Source organism: Notolepis coatsorum, assembly GCF_963971535.1.
Source record: "Notolepis coatsorum genome assembly, chromosome: 5".
NCBI lineage: Eukaryota > Metazoa > Chordata > Actinopteri > Aulopiformes > Paralepididae > Notolepis > Notolepis coatsorum.
The window spans coordinates 59,192,816-59,211,649 of NC_140169.1; the positions used below are offsets into that span (position 1 = coordinate 59,192,816).

General features: G+C 48.1%; 1 protein-coding gene across 1 annotated transcript in view; it reads right to left on the reverse strand.

Moving 5' to 3' along the window:
* The window catches only part of fig4a (FIG4 phosphoinositide 5-phosphatase a), a 490,173-nt gene that overhangs the window by 388,545 nt on the left and 82,794 nt on the right, over positions 1-18,834 (reverse strand). The window contains exon 10 of the mRNA XM_084313832.1: positions 9,807-9,904. Coding sequence (XP_084169958.1) covers positions 9,807-9,904 — 98 coding nt within the window. The remainder of the gene's footprint in view (positions 1-9,806; positions 9,905-18,834) is intronic.

An 18,834-nucleotide genomic window follows, 5' to 3' on the forward strand; every position in this document is an offset into this window, starting at 1 on the left:
TTGACACACAGAACCAACCGAGTCTACAAAATGTTGTTGTTACCACTGACCGTTCCGACCCCCGTCAGTCATCGACCTTAGGTCGAGTGATTGAAGTTGCGGAATCTTTTATTTTATTTGCACTGGGACGGGCTCTCTCTAATTAGATGAGGTCCATTTTCCTTATCCGTTACACGTATTATAACTGTATGGCTTTACTTGATAATCCCATTATACAGAATCCACCTTTAGTCCTTAATGCAGGGATAAAGCCACTTATTCTATTTTGCATTAATACATAATCATATGTCTCCTAAGTACACGTATTATCACTATATGGCTTTACTTGATAATCCCATTATACAGAATCCACCTTTAGTCCTTAATGCAGGGATAAAGCCACTTATTCTATTTTGCATTAATACATAATCATATGTCTCCTAAGTACACGTATTATCACTATATGGCTTTACTTGATAATCCCATTATACAGAATCCACCTTTAGTCCTTAATGCAGGGATAAAGCCACTTATTCTATTTTGCATTAATACATAATCATATGTCTCCTAAGTACACGTATTATCACTATATGGCTTTACTTGATAATCCCATTATACAGAATCCACCTTTAGTCCTTAATGCAGGGATAAAGCCACTTATTCTATTTTGCATTAATACATAATCATATGTCTCCTAAGTACACGTATTATCACTATATGGCTTTACTTGATAATCCCATTATACAGAATCCACCTTTAGTCCTTAATGCAGGGATAAAGCCACTTATTCTAAAGTTTTTATCATTAATCAAAACGCAATAGGGTGAAGTTACAAGGCAAAACACATTTCATGCTTACCCGGTCGTCTGGTCAGAAGAAAGGATACAAATCATATTTATAAAGAGGTAAATTTAATTAGAAAAAGCTAGTTACAAGAAGATACTGAAGTGGAAAGCACCCAATTCAGTTTAAAATAAGCAGAAAAACAGAACATCTCATAATGCACGGCTTGTGCCCAGTGTCTCGCACCATTCTTCTCATCTCTCAAAAAAGTCAGCCTCTTCATCGGCAACCGTCTCTTTTATTTGATATTGTATCGTATTTCTGATTGGTCTAAACACAGTGATGTCAAATGGTCGTCATTTCTGTTTAGCAAACCAACATACAATACATAATTCGTTATGGACTCCTCCTTCTTTGTACTATCGTTACTGCTAGTTACCTAGTGATTTTTAAGTAACAGAAAGTCCCTTTTTCCTTCTAAACAGACAACGGCTTTGTCTGTGGTGACCACGTGATATCGTACCATGTACGAGGCCTCTCCAGTATCTCTTAAGGATCCCTCCAGACAAACAGTTTTTACACATTATTCTGTTAGTATTATTCTCTACCGACACTCAATGTATAAGCATGCCATTTTGAAAACTTTTACTGTACACATCAAACATTTAATTGTTATATAGTTTCTTTTTTAAGATCTCCCTCTATAGATTCAAGACTCCCTGGTTTTCAACCAGCAACCCTTCCCGTCTGAAAGGGTTAACATTACAGCTCCCTCTCCTCTGCTGTTGCAGCCTCAGGGCCACATTCCTCAGGTTAACTCCCCTTTCACAGACACCGGCCCCTTCTATGGAGACATTTAAGGGCTCAGTTCCATTTTTTATAAGTAGAGCCATCATAGTCTTTCCAGAGTTTAGTTTAAAGATTTATACTGGTCATATAGGAACGACCCAGGATGTCATTGTCCAAAAGTGTCACTCGTTCTGTGGCATTTCACACCCACTCTGTCATTCTGGGAGATCATTGTCCATCATCAATTGAATAATGAAGCATATAATTACATGTGAAAAATAGGTATATACGGCTATATTGGAACGACTCAGGATGTCATTGTCAAAAAGTGTCACTTGTTCTGTGGCACTTCACACCCACTCTGTCATTCTGGGCGGTCATTTTCCATTGTCTTAATAGCGTCTGTACTGGGGGATGAGATGGCGATTGTGGGGTCACGTGGCTGTGACTCTCCACACCCCCTCTGCCATCTCGGTACCTTGTTACCCTGGTAGCCGGCGGGAAGACTTGCATCTGTTGTTCCCTGGCTGGACGGCTCGACAGGATAGGGGTCACGTTGTTGCTTGGTATCCGGCGGGAAGACTTGCATCTGTTGTTCCCGGCCGATGCACCCAGGCTGTTGTCGTCTTGGTCATCTTGGTCACCTTGGTCATCTTGGTCATCTTGGTCATCTTGGGGTCGCCCCCTCTGACCTCTTGGATCTCTCCCATAGTTTGAGGTAGGTTGATTTGTTACTTCTCGGGCGACCCCCACGGATCCCCGAGAATTGTAGCAGCAGTCCTCTATTGAAGTGTGGTTGGCCTGGTCTTGTGACCCTGTCCGTAGGCCTCGCAGGACATCACAGATACAGTCCACAGAGGACTCATTCCTTTTCTCTCTTTCAGGTCCATTCAGGGCTCTCGTCGCCCTGTAACCTGGGTCCAGGCCGATGTCTCTCTGTCCGGTCTGGGAGGTCTAGGAGGTCTGGGAGGTCTGGGAGGTCTGGGAGGTCTGGGAGGTCTAGATGAGGACCCTGAGGATGCTCTGGAGCTTGACCTATCCCGGTCTTCCTCCATTTCCGATTTCTGACCTGAGTCAGTATATTCCTTCTTGCCATTCGCTGCGTCGTCCACTGACTCCGGGGGACAGCCCCCCCCCGGAGTCAGTGTGGCACTGGTTCAGGTTTTGTCCCTTTACCAGCGCACCTTTACCAGCGCACATTGTTCACAGGCCTTTCGGACTGTTATCGCTCTTTGTTTGGCTTTAGGTATGAGAATGTTGTTAGTTCTCAGGTATACCAACATCCTCTTACTTCCGGCATGTCCAAGGTTATCATATACCTGTCTGATCATGTGAGTAGCCTCGTCCTTTTAGCAATGGCTAGTTAGCCTGCTATTCGCTCCTATTTGCAATGGCTATTTCAGCCTGCTCGCAATGGCTATTTCAGCCTGCTCGCAATGGCTATTTCAGCCTGCTATTCGTCTCGATGGTACTGTTTCAGGTTTTGTCCCCCTTACCAGCGCACATTGTTCACAGACCTTTCGGACTGTTGTTTCCGTCCACTTCCTTCTTGCACAGGGGGTCTACCCTGTGTTGTGCTTGTCTCGGTCCAGACTGGGTAGTTAGTTACTGTTTATGTCTGGTATTAGCTCCGGCTAGTTAGCCAGCTTGTAGATTCAGGCTATGTAGCCTCTTATAGACTCAGCTCCTACTGATAACACCAGCCTGTATTATTACGCCGGTTCCACTTCCGTCACAGTAGCAGGACTTATGCAGGACTTATTCTGATTTTAAGTAAACATTAGGTTATTTCTAGTTCAGGTGACCTGGTACCTATTTTTCTACTTAGGTTTCGACTGTAAGTAAACATTACTGCTCGCAATGGCTATTTCAGCCTGCTATTCGCAATGGCTATTTCAGCCTGCTATTCACAAAGTAGAGTTTTTTTTTTTTTTTCTACTTAAGTTCTGACTTTAAGTAAGCATTTAGTTACTTCAAGTCATGAGTAAACCTTTTTACCGTAATCACAAAAATATACTTTAAGTGTGATCCTTTCTTTAAGTAGAACCTTCTACTTTTTTGACTGTAAGAAAACATTACGTAACTTTTTAGTCATGAGTAAACCTTTTTACCGTAATCACAAAAATATACTTTAAGCGTGATCCTTTCTTTAAGTAGAACCTTCTACTTTTTTTGACTGTAAGAAAACATTACGTAACTTTTTAGTCATGAGTAAACGCTACTTCAAGTCGTTACTTATCAACCCTCTCTTGTTCCTGATAGATTTTTTACCAATATACTTTTGGCTGTCTGCTGCGCTCTGCAGACCATCTACGTCACCAGTGTTCCAGATCTCGAACATTAGGAAGAGTCTTGGTTGGAGAGGTTCTGCCGATAAGACCAATCTTGAGTAAGGTTGACTCAAATCTGTAACTAATTCTACTCCAGAGACACCTGACAGCAGTTATTTCAGTTAATATTCTTTCGGCTGTTGATACCTATTTAATTAGTATACAGCCCAACTCACTTGAACTCATGTTCTAAGCCCCGGAACCTCCAATCCGTTTTGACAGACCTATAAACCAGTGACTTGGCCGCCCAAGCACCACAGCGTCCTGTATGCTGAGGCTTCCAAGTCTCCACAAATCTGATAGGCCCGTCGGATACAGAGACCCTGATGCTCGCTCTGTCCCCCCGCGTCAAGGTGCTAAGCTTGATGAGAGTTTGCAGAGTCTCAATTTTTTACCCATAGGCGCCGGTGAGTGTACATCTCATGCAGCTGATATGGCTGGTAGGGTGCTAACCCACCAAATGGTTGCTGTCAGGAAATCCCTTCCGAATGAAATAGATTACAAATTCACTTTACTTTACACTGGGTTTAGAGCAAGGACGGACATCCTTACATATTATACTTAGAATATACACAAAATGCATGTAGTATTCTATGTCATGTTTCTTCCTAAATGACAATAACACTTTATATTATTCCTCTTGCCAGATGAGCTGTATGTCAAGTGCAGTTTGCACTTGCTTGAGTCACTTGTGTCAGGGCCCCAGAAGGTAATTTCTCCCTTTGTTGCCCTCATCTCTGCTTGCTGCTCGGGGGTTGGTTTCTCCACCATCTTATCCCCTGGATCTTGACCGGGGGTCCTTACTTCTCTTTCCATCATTTGGGCCATTGAAGCCCCTTTGGTGAGCTAGCGTCTCCTTATGCTAGCTTCTCTTGAGCTATTACTCAATATGTTGAGTAATCAGAACTGTGTTCAGTTTCAGAGGTATTTAGCTCCCCATCTCGTTCAGGCACAGACTCAGTTTCACCTGAGGGTGTCATCTGTGGCCCCGGGTTCTGATCCTTGATCTGAATGTCGCCATTCTCCTCTTCTGAGCCATAGAAAATGGAACAGTGCTCGTAATTTATGTTTTTGGCCTTTAGGTACTCGTCTAGAGAGTTGAACGCCTCTATGTCAGTGGAGGGAGATACTTGTTTTGAGGTGGAGCCTGGCGCCTCATAAAGAGGAAGAATGACTACATCGTCTTCTTGGTTTCTTCCATTTCCACACTCGTCTTTGATAGTGCGTCGCAGTGTTCTTGAGCGAGACACATCACCCCTTACTGCCCCCGTTAAGCAGGTTGGCACCTTGCATGGCTGCCTCCGCCGTCTGTGTCTCTCAAGCCCTTGCAGGTTCCGGAAGCTCATGTAACACTGGTCACAGTAGTATGGTTTCTCTCGTGTGTGTACCATGTGGTGTAGTGTAAGGTTACGCTTCGCCTTGAAGCTCTTTCTACACTGGTCACAGCTGTAGGGTCTCTCTCCTGTGTGTACCATGTGGTGATTTCTAAGATTCTCCTTCGTTTTGAAGGTCTTTTCACACTGGTCACAGCAGTAAGGTTTCTCTCCTGTGTGTACCATGTGGTGTCGTTTAAGGTGACTCTTCGTCTTGAAGCTCTTTCCACACTGGTCACAGCAGTAAGGTTTCTCTCCTGTGTGTACCATGTGGTGACCTTTACGCTCCCTCTTCGTCTTGAAGGTCTTCCCACACTGGTCACAGCAGTAAGGTCTCTCTCCTGTGTGTACCACGTGGTGTAGTTTAAGGTAACGCTTCGCCTTGAAGCTCTTTCCACACTGGTCACAGCAGTAAGGTTTCTCTTCTGTGTGTACCGTGTGGTGTTGTTTAAGTTCTGCCTTCGTCTTGAAGGCCCTTCCACACTGGTCACAGCAGTGAGGTTTCTCTCCTGTGCCTATTACTGCTTGCTGTACAGCCGGCAGCTCTGGATATAGGGATTCGCTTGGTTCTGTGAATTCCTCACTTCCCGCAAACGTACCAGGGGACTCAGGGCGTTCCTCCCGTTCTCCTGGGTAGTCCAGACCCAGGTCGGGTATGGACACTCCCAATCCCTCCTCCGAGGGTAATTCCTCCTCTATGATGTGGGAATGATTGTGAGACATCGTGTTAGCACTGGTTTGTTAGCCGATGGTGAGCTAGTTAGCTTCCGTCTGGCTTCGTGTCACGTAGCCTCGGGCTAGGTAGCCATCCAGTTAGCATTCAGAACACTCCTGGCTTGTTGGCGGATGGCGAGCTAGTTAGCTTCCGTCTGGCTAGGGCCAGCTCATGGGTGTTAGCACTGGCTTGTTAGCCGATGTCATGCTAGTTAGCTTGCAGTTCTGTGAACGGTCTTTTTGACTGCGCTTCACATCCAGTCTCTCCTTACAAACAGTGTCTCTGGGCTAGGGAACCCTCGCTTTTCTGTGAACGGTCGTTTTGACTTCGCTTCACATCCACACTCCGCTCCTTACAAACGGTGTCTCTGGGCTAGGGAACCCTCGCTTTTCTGTGAACGGTCGTTTTGACTTCGCTTCACATCCACACTCCGCTCCTTACAAACAGTGTCTCTGGGCTATGAAGCCCTCGCTTTTCTGTGAACGGTCGTTTTGACTTCGCTTCACATCCACACTCCGCTCCTTACAAACAGTGTCTCTGGGCTAGGAAGCCCTCGCTTTTCTGTGAACGGTCGTTTTGACTTCGCTTCACATCCACACTCCGCTCCTTACAAACAGTGTCTCTGGGCTAGGAAGCCCTCGCTTTTCTGTGAACGGTCGTTTTGACTTCGCTTCACATCCACACTCCGCTCCTTACAAACAGTGTCTCTGGGCTAGGAAGCCCTCGCTTTTCTGTGAACGGTCGTTTTGACTTCGCTTCACATCCACACTCCGCTCCTTACAGGCAGTGTCTCTGGGCTAGGAAGCCCTCGCCTTGGGTAGGGCCAGTTCTCTTCCTGTGGGCAAAGCACGAAATTATGTTGCACTTGTAACTCCCCCCAGAGCTCTATAAACATTATGTTACCCTTTAGTTGTGAGTAAACGTTGCTTTAATCACCAAGATAGAGCTTTCTATTCATTTGTGATATCCCCGAGTACAGCCTTCCACTCGAGTCGCCAGTAGAGCTTTCTACTTTAATTTTTGCCAAATCTGTAATTTAATTTTACTCCAGAGGCTTTTGACAGTAGTCCTGTCTTCTTCGGCCGTTTAGCACCTATTTTGGTTAGTATAAATGCACATCGCCAGGGACGCCATGTTGAATGCCCACGCTCGCTCTTAGGTCAGATCGATAACTTCATAACTCATTGGTCTGCCTATCTACACCTCAAACAGCGTCCTGTGAAGTGGTTGACACGCAGAACCAACCGAGTCTACAAAATGTTGTTGTTACCACTGACCGTTCCGACCCCCGTCAGTCATCGACCTTAGGTCGAGTGATTGAAGTTGCGGAATCTTTTATTTTATTTGCACTGGGACGGGCTCTCTCTAATTAGATGAGGTCCATTTTCCTTATCCGTTACACGTATTATAACTGTATGGCTTTACTTGATAATCCCATTATACAGAATCCACCTTTAGTCCTTAATGCAGGGATAAAGCCACTTATTCTATTTTGCATTAATACATAATCATATGTCTCCTAAGTACACGTATTATCACTATATGGCTTTACTTGATAATCCCATTATACAGAATCCACCTTTAGTCCTTAATGCAGGGATAAAGCCACTTATTCTATTTTGCATTAATACATAATCATATGTCTCCTAAGTACACGTATTATCACTATATGGCTTTACTTGATAATCCCATTATACAGAATCCACCTTTAGTCCTTAATGCAGGGATAAAGCCACTTATTCTATTTTGCATTAATACATAATCATATGTCTCCTAAGTACACGTATTATCACTATATGGCTTTACTTGATAATCCCATTATACAGAATCCACCTTTAGTCCTTAATGCAGGGATAAAGCCACTTATTCTATTTTGCATTAATACATAATCATATGTCTCCTAAGTACACGTATTATCACTATATGGCTTTACTTGATAATCCCATTATACAGAATCCACCTTTAGTCCTTAATGCAGGGATAAAGCCACTTATTCTAAAGTTTTTATCATTAATCAAAACGCAATAGGGTGAAGTTACAAGGCAAAACACATTTCATGCTTACCCGGTCGTCTGGTCAGAAGAAAGGATACAAATCATATTTATAAAGAGGTAAATTTAATTAGAAAAAGCTAGTTACAAGAAGATACTGAAGTGGAAAGCACCCAATTCAGTTTAAAATAAGCAGAAAAACAGAACATCTCATAATGCACGGCTTGTGCCCAGTGTCTCGCACCATTCTTCTCATCTCTCAAAAAAGTCAGCCTCTTCATCGGCAACCGTCTCTTTTATTTGATATTGTATCGTATTTCTGATTGGTCTAAACACAGTGATGTCAAATGGTCGTCATTTCTGTTTAGCAAACCAACATACAATACATAATTCGTTATGGACTCCTCCTTCTTTGTACTATCGTTACTGCTAGTTACCTAGTGATTTTTAAGTAACAGAAAGTCCCTTTTTCCTTCTAAACAGACAACGGCTTTGTCTGTGGTGACCACGTGATATCGTACCATGTACGAGGCCTCTCCAGTATCTCTTAAGGATCCCTCCAGACAAACAGTTTTTACACATTATTCTGTTAGTATTATTCTCTACCGACACTCAATGTATAAGCATGCCATTTTGAAAACTTTTACTGTACACATCAAACATTTAATTGTTATATAGTTTCTTTTTTAAGATCTCCCTCTATAGATTCAAGACTCCCTGGTTTTCAACCAGCAACCCTTCCCGTCTGAAAGGGTTAACATTACAGCTCCCTCTCCTCTGCTGTTGCAGCCTCAGGGCCACATTCCTCAGGTTAACTCCCCTTTCACAGACCCCGGCCCCTTCTATGGAGACATTTAAAGGCTCAGTTCCATTTTTTATAAGTAGAGCCATCATAGTCTTTCCAGAGTTTAGTTTAAAGATTTATACTGGTCATATAGGAACGACCCAGGATGTCATTGTCCAAAAGTGTCACTCGTTCTGTGGCATTTCACACCCACTCTGTCATTCTGGGAGATCATTGTCCATCATCAATTGAATAATGAAGCATATAATTACATGTGAAAAATAGGTATATACGGCTATATTGGAACGACTCAGGATGTCATTGTCAAAAAGTGTCACTTGTTCTGTGGCACTTCACACCCACTCTGTCATTCTGGGCGGTCATTTTCCATTGTCTTAATAGCGTCTGTACTGGGGGACGAGATGGCGATTGTGGGGTCACGTGGCTGTGACTCTCCACAGACACCTATTAAGGTGATCACTTGTATGGACCATTTCCGGAACTATTCAGGCAAAGGGTTATTTTTAGGTTATAATTAGGGTTAAGTTAAGGCATGTCAAGGTGAAGATTATGTAAAGGGTTAGGGGTTAGAGAGAGAGAGAGAGAGAGAGAGAGAGAGAGAGAGAGAGAGAGAGAGAGGGGCGGAAGCGGGGGAGAGAGAGGGAGGGAGAGAGAGAAAGAGACAGAGAGAGAGAGAAATGGAGAGAGAAAGAGAGAGAGGGAGAGTGTGTGTTTCTCTCTGTGTGTGTGTGTGTGTGTGTGTGTGTGTGTGTTTGGAGGGGGTGGGGTCGATATGTCAGGCAGGATTTCAGCAGCTGCTAAATCACCAGTCAGACACAATTAAGGGTTCGCTCTCAGAGCACCTGTTGAGGTTTCCACGGCAACATCTCACCTCAACCGGCATTCAGCGAGATTGAAAACCAAAACACCCCGTCTGAAAAAGAATAAAACACCCTATCTGATCGATACCTGTCGAGTGATGATACCTCAACCAAGCAGTCGAGCGTGTGTGCGTGTGCGTGTGTGCGTGTGCGTGTGTGTGTGTGTGTCTGTGTGTGTTACCTTGACCAGGTTGAGGATGATGATGGGGGAGCCGAAGCGCTGAAGCATTTGGTCAAAATGGAGGGCGGCGACGTGAGCGTAGGGGTCCGCCTGGTCCACTGAGGGGGAGGAGTCAAACAGTACAGTATATCAGGCCATGTCCTGTCCACACACGGAGACGAGTTTGGGTGTATCCGCCAAAGTATTTTTTAAAGATAAATATTGGACAGAGAGGAAGGATGGGAGAAGATATGGGGGGAGGGGACATGTGGCAAAGGTCGCCAGGGTCCAGGAGTCGAACCCGGGACGGCCGTGTGTGGCACTGCAGCGCAGTTACTCAGATACCTAGCCAAACCCTTTGATGTTCATATTGGGAACCTACTGAGAAAACTTAGACCTAAACTGGGCTTTTTCTTCCGGTTAAAGAAATGTTTCCCGTCTGAAGCCAGGAAGAGAATTGTGCAGAGTTCCTTTCTGCCTGTATTAGACTATGGCGATGTAATCTATATGCATGCTCCTTCCTCCCTGCTTAAAAAGCTGGATTCTGCGTACCATACTGCCATACGTTTTGTAACGGGTGCAGGCTGTCGCACCCACAACTGCACTTTGTATCAGTCATTAGGATGGTCCTCTCTGTACCAAAGAAGACAATCACACATGTTGATTTTTATCCTTAAGTCATTGCTAGGTAAGCTGCCCTTATATATCTCCAGACTTCTGTCCTTTTATACTTGCTTTTTTAATACCAGACGAGCAGCAAATGGGATGCTTTTAAATGTTCCTTTGATGCAGTCAGAGCTTGGTAAAGCTGCATTCTCCCACTATGCTCCCTTTTTATGGAATACGTTGCAAGTAAAACTTTGTCTAGAGGCACTTCCTACTGTAAATACTTTTAAAGGTATGCTACGATTGGCCCTTTATGAAACATGTAACTGTTTTACCTGATGCTATTGCTGATCTGATTATGCTCCTTGCCACTGCACAAATGACCTTCTGTATTTATATTTGAATTGTATGTTTTTTGTTTAATGCCCTGTTTTATGTTGAAACTTGTTGTGTGCCACCCTTGCGTTATCCGTCTTTACAAGCCAGTACGCATCTTTCCCGAACTGATGATGCAATAGCCCACCTTTCCCTTAACCCGCGTGCGCAAACCCAGCCAACAAAAAAAGAAACATCATACAACAACATAGCTGCAGTTAGTCGCTTGTTCACCGACAATCTCAACATTTGTATTCTAGAAATGTTCAACAGGTCCAAGGAAGACAAATATTAGCTAGCTTATCTAGCGTTAGCTCAAAAGCACAGAACCGGACGACACAAGTTGTTTTTCCACTAGCGATAACAACAACAATACTTCCGGTCGGGGGGGTTTCAAAATAAAAGCGAAGTCTAAAACACAGAAGCTATTGAAAGACGTTTATTTTGTTGTAGTTTGTGGCAGCGTTACAGCATTTTCAGTAGTTTCGTTTGGACGCACATATTATTTCTTGAGACGATTTCGTGTTTACGTAAAACTTTTTTTTAAATGAACACGAAAAAGATCGGTTCCGTCTCCGTGTGGAGGATGGCCGTCTAACAGTACAGTGTCAGCTTGGTCCACTGAGGGGGAGGAGTCTAACAGTACAGTATCAGCTTGGTCCACTGAGGGGGAGGAGTCAAACAGTACAGTATGAGACTGGTTCACTGAGGGGGAGGAGTCTAACAGTACAGTATCAGCTTGGTCCACTGAGGGGGAGGAGTCAAACAGTACAGTATGAGACTGGTTCACTGAGGGGGAGGAGTCTAACAGTACAGTATCAGCCTGGTCCACTGAGGGGGAGGAGTCTAACAGTACAGTGTCAGCTTGGTCCACTGAGGGGGAGGAGTCTAACAGTACAGTATCAGCCTGGTTCACTGAGGGGGAGGAGTCTAACAGTACAGTATCAGCCTGGTCCACTGAGGGGGAGGAGTCTAACAGTACAGTATCAGCTTGGTCCACTGATGGGGAGGAGTCTAACAGTACAGTATCAGTCTGGTCCACTGAGGGGGAGGAGTCTAACAGTACAGTAGCAGTCTGGTCCACTGAGGGGGAGGAGTCTAACAGTACAGTATCAGCCTGGTCCACTGAGGGGGGAGGAGTCTAACAGTACAGTATCAGTCTGGTCCACTGAGGGGGAGGAGTCTAACAGTACAGTAGCAGTCTGGTCCAGAGGGGGGAGGAGTCTAACAGTACAGTATCAGCCTGGTCCACTGAGGGGGAGGAGTCAAACAGTACAGTAGCAGCCTGGTCCACTGAGGGGGAGGAGTCTAACAGTACAGTATCAGCCTGGTCCACTGAGGGGGAGGAGTCTAACAGTACAGTATCAGCCTGGTCCACTGAGGGGGGAGGAGTCTAACAGTACAGTATCAGCCTGGTCCACTGAGGGGGAGGAGTCTAACAGTACAGTATCAGCCTGGTCCACTGAGGGGGAGGAGTCTAACAGTACAGTATCAGCTTGGTCCACTGATGGGGGAGGAGTCTAACAGTACAGTAGCAGCCTGGTCCACTGAGGGGGAGGAGTCTAACGGTACAGTGTCAGCCTGGTCCACTGAGGGGGAGGAGTCTAACAGTACAGTATCAGCTTGGTCCACTGAGGGGGGGGAGTCTAACAGTACAGTATCAGCCTGGTCCACTGACGGGGAGGAGTCTAACAGTACAGTATGAGCCTGGTTCACTGAGGGGGGAGGAGTCTAACAGTACAGTATCAGTCTGGTTCACTGAGGGGGAGGAGTCTAACAGTACAGTATCAGCCTGGTCCACTGAGGGGGAGGAGTCTAACGGTACAGTATCAGCCTGGTCCACTGAGGGGGAGGAGTCTAACAGTACAGTATCAGCCTGGTCCACTGAGGGGGAGGAGTCTAACAGTACAGTATGAGCCTGGTTCACTGAGGGGGGAGGAGTCTAACAGTACAGTATCAGCTTGGTCCACTGAGGGGGAGGAGTCTAACAGTACAGTAGCAGCCTGGTCCACTGAGGGGGAGGAGTCTAACAGTACAGTATCAGCTTGGTCCACTGAGGGGGGAGGAGTCTAACAGCACAGTATGAGCCTGGTCCACTGAGGGGGAGGAGTCAAACAGTACAGTATCAGCTTGGTCCACTGAGGGGGAGGAGTCTAACAGTACAGTATCAGCCTGGTCCACTGAGGGGGAGGAGTCTAACAGTACAGTATCAGCCTGGTCCACTGAGGGGGAGGAGTCTAACAGTACAGTATCAGCCTGGTCCACTGAGGGGGAGGAGTCTAACAGTACAGTATCAGCCTGGTCCACTGAGGGGGAGGAGTCTAACAGTACAGTAGCAGCCTGGTCCACTGAGGGGGAGGAGTCTAACAGTACAGTATCAGCCTGGTCCACTGAGGGGGAGGAGTCTAACAGTACAGTATCAGCTTGGTCCACTGATGGGGGAGGAGTCTAACAGTACAGTATCAGTCTGGTCCACTGAGGGGGAGGAGTCTAACAGTACAGTATCAGCCTGGTCCACTGAGGGGGAGGAGTCTAACAGTACAGTAGCAGCCTGGTCCACTGAGGGGGAGGAGTCTAACAGTACAGTATCAGCCTGGTCCACTGAGGGGGAGGAGTCTAACAGTACAGTATCAGCTTGGTCCACTGAGGGGGAGGAGTCTAACAGTACAGTATCAGCCTGGTCCACTGAGGGGGAGGAGTCTAACAGTACAGTATCAGCCTGGTCCACTGAGGGGGAGGAGTCTAACAGTACAGTATCAGCTTGGTCCACTGATGGGGGAGGAGTCTAACAGTACAGTATCAGTCTGGTCCACTGAGGGGGAGGAGTCTAACAGTACAGTATGAGCCTGGTTCACTGAGGGGGAGGAGTCTAACAGTACAGTATGAGCCTGGTTCACTGAGGGGGAGGAGTCTAACAGTACAGTATGAGCCTGGTTCACTGAGGGGGAGGAGTCAAACAGTACAGTATCAGCCTGGTTCACTGAGGGGGAGGAGTCTAACAGTACAGTATCAGCCTGGTCCACTGAGGGGGAGGAGTCTAACAGTACAGTATGAGCCTGGTTCACTGAGGGGGAGGAGTCAAACAGTACAGTATGAGCCTGGTTCACTGAGGGGGAGGAGTCAAACAGTACAGTATGAGCCTGGTTCACTGAGGGGGAGGAGTCAAACAGTACAGTATCAGCCTGGTCCACTGAGGGGGGAGGAGTCTAACAGTACAGTATCAGTCTGGTCCACTGAGGGGGAGGAGTCTAACAGTACAGTATCAGTCTGGTCCACTGAGGGGGAGGAGTCTAACAGTACAGTAGCAGTCTGGTTCACTGAGGGGGAGGAGTCTAACAGTACAGTATCAGCCTGGTCCACTGAGGGGGAGGAGTCTAACAGTACAGTATCAGCCTGGTTCACTGAGGGGGAGGAGTCTAACAGTACAGTATCAGCCTGGTCCACTGAGGGGGAGGAGTCTAACAGTACAGTATCAGCCTGGTCCACTGAGGGGGGAGGAGTCTAACAGTACAGTAGCAGCCTGGTCCACTGAGGGGGAGGAGTCTAACAGTACAGTAGCAGCCTGGTCCACTGAGGGGGAGGAGTCTAACAGTACAGTATCAGCCTGGTCCACTGAGGGGGGAGGAGTCTAACAGTACAGTATCAGCCTGGTCCACTGAGGGGGGAGGAGTCTAACAGTACAGTAGCAGCCTGGTCCACTGAGGGGGAGGAGTCTAACAGTACAGTATCAGCCTGGTCCACTGAGGGGGAGGAGTCTAACAGTACAGTATCAGCCTGGTCCACTGAGGGGGGAGGAGTCTAACAGTACAGTATCAGCCTGGTCCACTGAGGGGGAGGAGTCTAACAGTACAGTATGAGCCTGGTTCACTGAGGGGGAGGAGTCTAACAGTACAGTATGAGCCTGGTTCACTGAGGGGGAGGAGTCAAACAGTACAGTATCAGCCTGGTTCACTGAGGGGGAGGAGTCTAACAGTACAGTATCAGCCTGGTCCACTGAGGGGGAGGAGTCTAACAGTACAGTATGAGCCTGGTTCACTGAGGGGGAGGAGTCAAACAGTACAGTATGAGCCTGGTTCACTGAGGGGGAGGAGTCAAACAGTACAGTATGAGCCTGGTTCACTGAGGGGGAGGAGTCAAACAGTACAGTATCAGCCTGGTCCACTGAGGGGGGAGGAGTCTAACAGTACAGTATCAGTCTGGTCCACTGAGGGGGAGGAGTCTAACAGTACAGTATCAGTCTGGTCCACTGAGGGGGAGGAGTCTAACAGTACAGTAGCAGTCTGGTTCACTGAGGGGGAGGAGTCTAACAGTACAGTATCAGCCTGGTCCACTGAGGGGGAGGAGTCTAACAGTACAGTATCAGCCTGGTTCACTGAGGGGGAGGAGTCTAACAGTACAGTATCAGCCTGGTCCACTGAGGGGGAGGAGTCTAACAGTACAGTATCAGCCTGGTCCACTGAGGGGGGAGGAGTCTAACAGTACAGTAGCAGCCTGGTCCACTGAGGGGGAGGAGTCTAACAGTACAGTAGCAGCCTGGTCCACTGAGGGGGAGGAGTCTAACAGTACAGTATCAGCCTGGTCCACTGAGGGGGGAGGAGTCTAACAGTACAGTATCAGCCTGGTCCACTGATGGGGGAGGAGTCTAACAGTACAGTAGCAGCCTGGTCCACTGAGGGGGAGGAGTCTAACAGTACAGTATCAGCCTGGTCCACTGAGGGGGAGGAGTCTAACAGTACAGTATCAGCCTGGTTCACTGAGGGGGAGGAGTCTAACAGTACAGTATCAGCCTGGTCCACTGAGGGGGAGGAGTCTAACAGTACAGTATGAGCCTGGTTCACTGAGGGGGAGGAGTCAAACAGTACAGTATGAGCCTGGTCCACTGAGGGGGAGGAGTCTAACAGTACAGTATCAGCCTGGTCCACTGAGGGGGAGGAGTCTAACAGTACAGTATCAGCCTGGTTCACTGAGGGGGGAGGAGTCTAACAGTACAGTATCAGCCTGGTCCACTGAGGGGGAGGAGTCTAACAGTACAGTATCAGCCTGGTCCACTGAGGGGGAGGAGTCTAACGGTACAGTGTCAGCCTGGTCCACTGAGGGGGAGGAGTCTAACAGTACAGTATTAGCCTGGTTCACTGAGTACCACAGTAGTATACACAGTATCACAGTAGTAGACATCACAGTATCACAGTAGTACACATCAGTATCACAGTAGTATACACAGTATCACAGTAGTAGACATCACAGTATCACAGTAGTACACATTAGTATCACAGTAGTAGACATCACAGTATCACAGTAGTACACATTAGTACCACAGTAGTACACATTAGTACCACAGTAGTACACATCACAGTATCACAGTAGTACACATTAGTACCACAGTAGTACACATTAGTACCACAGTAGTAGACATCACAGTATCACAGTAGTACACATCAGTATCACAGTAGTACACATCAGTACCACAGTAGTACACATTAGTACCACAGTAGTACACATTAGTACCACAGTAGTACACATCACAGTATCACAGTAGTACACATCAGTATCACAGTAGTACACATCAGTATCACAGTAGTACACATCAGTATCACAGTAGTACACATCAGTACCACAGTAGTACACATTAGTACCACAGTAGTACACATTAGTACCACAGTAGTACACATCACAGTATCACATTAGTACACATCAGTATCACAGTAGTACACATCAGTACCACAGTAGTACACATTAGTACCACAGTAGTACACATCAGTATCACAGTAGTACACATTAGTACCACAGTAGTACACATCACAGTATCACAGTAGTACACATCAGTATCACAGTAGTACACATCAGTATCACAGTAGTACACATCACAGTATCACATTAGTACACATTAGTACCACAGTAGTACACATTAGTACCACAGTAGTACACATCACAGTATCACAGTAGTACACATTAGTACCACAGTAGTACACATTAGTACCACAGTAGTACACATCACAGTATCACAGTAGTACACATTAGTACCACAGTAGTACACATCACAGTAGTACACATCACAGTATCACAGTACACATCAGTATGTGGCTCCTGTAGAGGAAAGGCAGCGCTGCTTGGCTGCCGTCTGAAAGGCCGCACGCTGCTTGGCTGCAGTCTGAAAGGCCGCGTGCTGCTTGGCTGCAGTCTGAAAGGCAGCGCTGCTTGGCTGCAGTCTGAAAGGCAGCGCTGCTTGGCTGCAGTCTGAAAGGCCCTGCGCTGCTTGGCTGCAGTCTGAAAGGCAGCGCTGCTTGGCTGCAGTCTGAAAGGCGGCGCGCTGCTTGGCTGCAGTCTGAAAGGCAGCGCTGCTTGGCTGCCGTCTGAAAGGCAGCGCTGCTTGGCTGCAGTCTGAAAGGCAGCGCTGCTTGGCTGCAGTCTGAAAGGCAGCGCTGCTTGGCTGCCGTCTGAAAGGCAGCGCTGCTTGGCTGCCGTCTGAAAGGCAGCGCTGCTTGGCTGCCGTCTGAAAGGCAGCGCTGCTTGGCTGCCGTCTGAAAGGCAGCGCTGATTGGCTGCCGTCTGAAAGGCAGCGCTGCTTGGCTGCCGTCTGAAAGGCAGCGCTGCTTGGCTGCCGTCTGAAAGGCAGCGCTGCTTGGCTGCAGTCTGAAAGGCAGCGCTGCTTTGCTGCAGTCTGAAAGGCAGCGCTGCTTTGCTGCAGTCTGAAAGGCAGCGCTGCTTGGCTGCAGTCTGAAAGGCCCTGCGCTGCTTGGCTGCCGTCTGAAAGGCCCTGCGCTGCTTGGCTGCCGTCTGAAAGGCAGCGCTGCTTGGCTGCCGTCTGAAAGGCAGCGCTGCTTGGCTGCAGTCTGAAAGGCCCTGCGCTGCTTGGCTGCAGTCTGAAAGGCAGCGCTGCTTGGCTGCAGTCTGAAAGGCAGCGCTGCTTGGCTGCAGTCTGAAAGGCAGCGCTGCTTGGCTGCCGTCTGAAAGGCCCTGCGCTGCTTGGCTGCCGTCTGAAAGGCAGCGCTGCTTGGCTGCCGTCTGAAAGGCAGCGCTGCTTGGCTGCCGTCTGAAAGGCCCTGCGCTGCTTGGCTGCCGTCTGAAAGGCAGCGCTGCTTGGCTGCAGTCTGAAAGGCCCTGCGCTGCTTGGCTGCCGTCTGAAAGGCAGCGCTGCTTGGCTGCAGTCTGAAAGGCCCTGCGCTGCTTGGCTGCCGTCTGAAAGGCAGCGCTGCTTGGCTGCAGTCTGAAAGGCAGCGCTGCTTGGCTGCCGTCTGAAAGGCCCTGCGCTGCTTGGCTGCCGTCTGAAAGGCCCTGCGCTGCTTGGCTGCCGTCTGAAAGGCAGCGCTGCTTGGCTGCCGTCTGAAAGGCAGCGCTGATTGGCTGCCGTCTGAAAGGCAGCGCTGCTTGGCTGCCGTCTGAAAGGCAGCGCTGCTTGGCTGCCGTCTGAAAGGCAGCGCTGCTTGGCTGCAGTCTGAAAGGCAGCGCTGCTTTGCTGCAGTCTGAAAGGCAGCGCTGCTTGGCTGCAGTCTGAAAGGCCCTGCGCTGCTTGGCTGCCGTCTGAAAGGCCCTGCGCTGCTTGGCTGCCGTCTGAAAGGCAGCGCTGCTTGGCTGCCGTCTGAAAGGCAGCGCTGCTTGGCTGCAGTCTGAAAGGCCCTGCGCTGCTTGGCTGCAGTCTGAAAGGCAGCGCTGCTTGGCTGCAGTCTGAAAGGCAGCGCTGCTTGGCTGCAGTCTGAAAGGCAGCGCTGCTTGGCTGCAGTCTGAAAGGCAGCGCTGCTTGGCTGCCGTCTGAAAGGCCCTGCGCTGCTTGGCTGCCGTCTGAAAGGCAGCGCTGCTTGGCTGCCGTCTGAAAGGCAGCGCTGCTTGGCTGCCGTCTGAAAGGCCCTGCGCTGCTTGGCTGCCGTCTGAAAGGCAGCGCTGCTTGGCTGCAGTCTGAATGGCCCTGCGCTGCTTGGCTGCCGTCTGAAAGGCAGCGCTGCTTGGCTGCCGTCTGAAAGGCAGCGCTGCTTGGCTGCAGTCTGAAAGGCCCTGCGCTGCTTGGCTGCCGTCTGAAAGGCAGCGCTGCTTGGCTGCAGTCTGAAAGGCAGCGCTGCTTGGCTGCCGTCTGAAA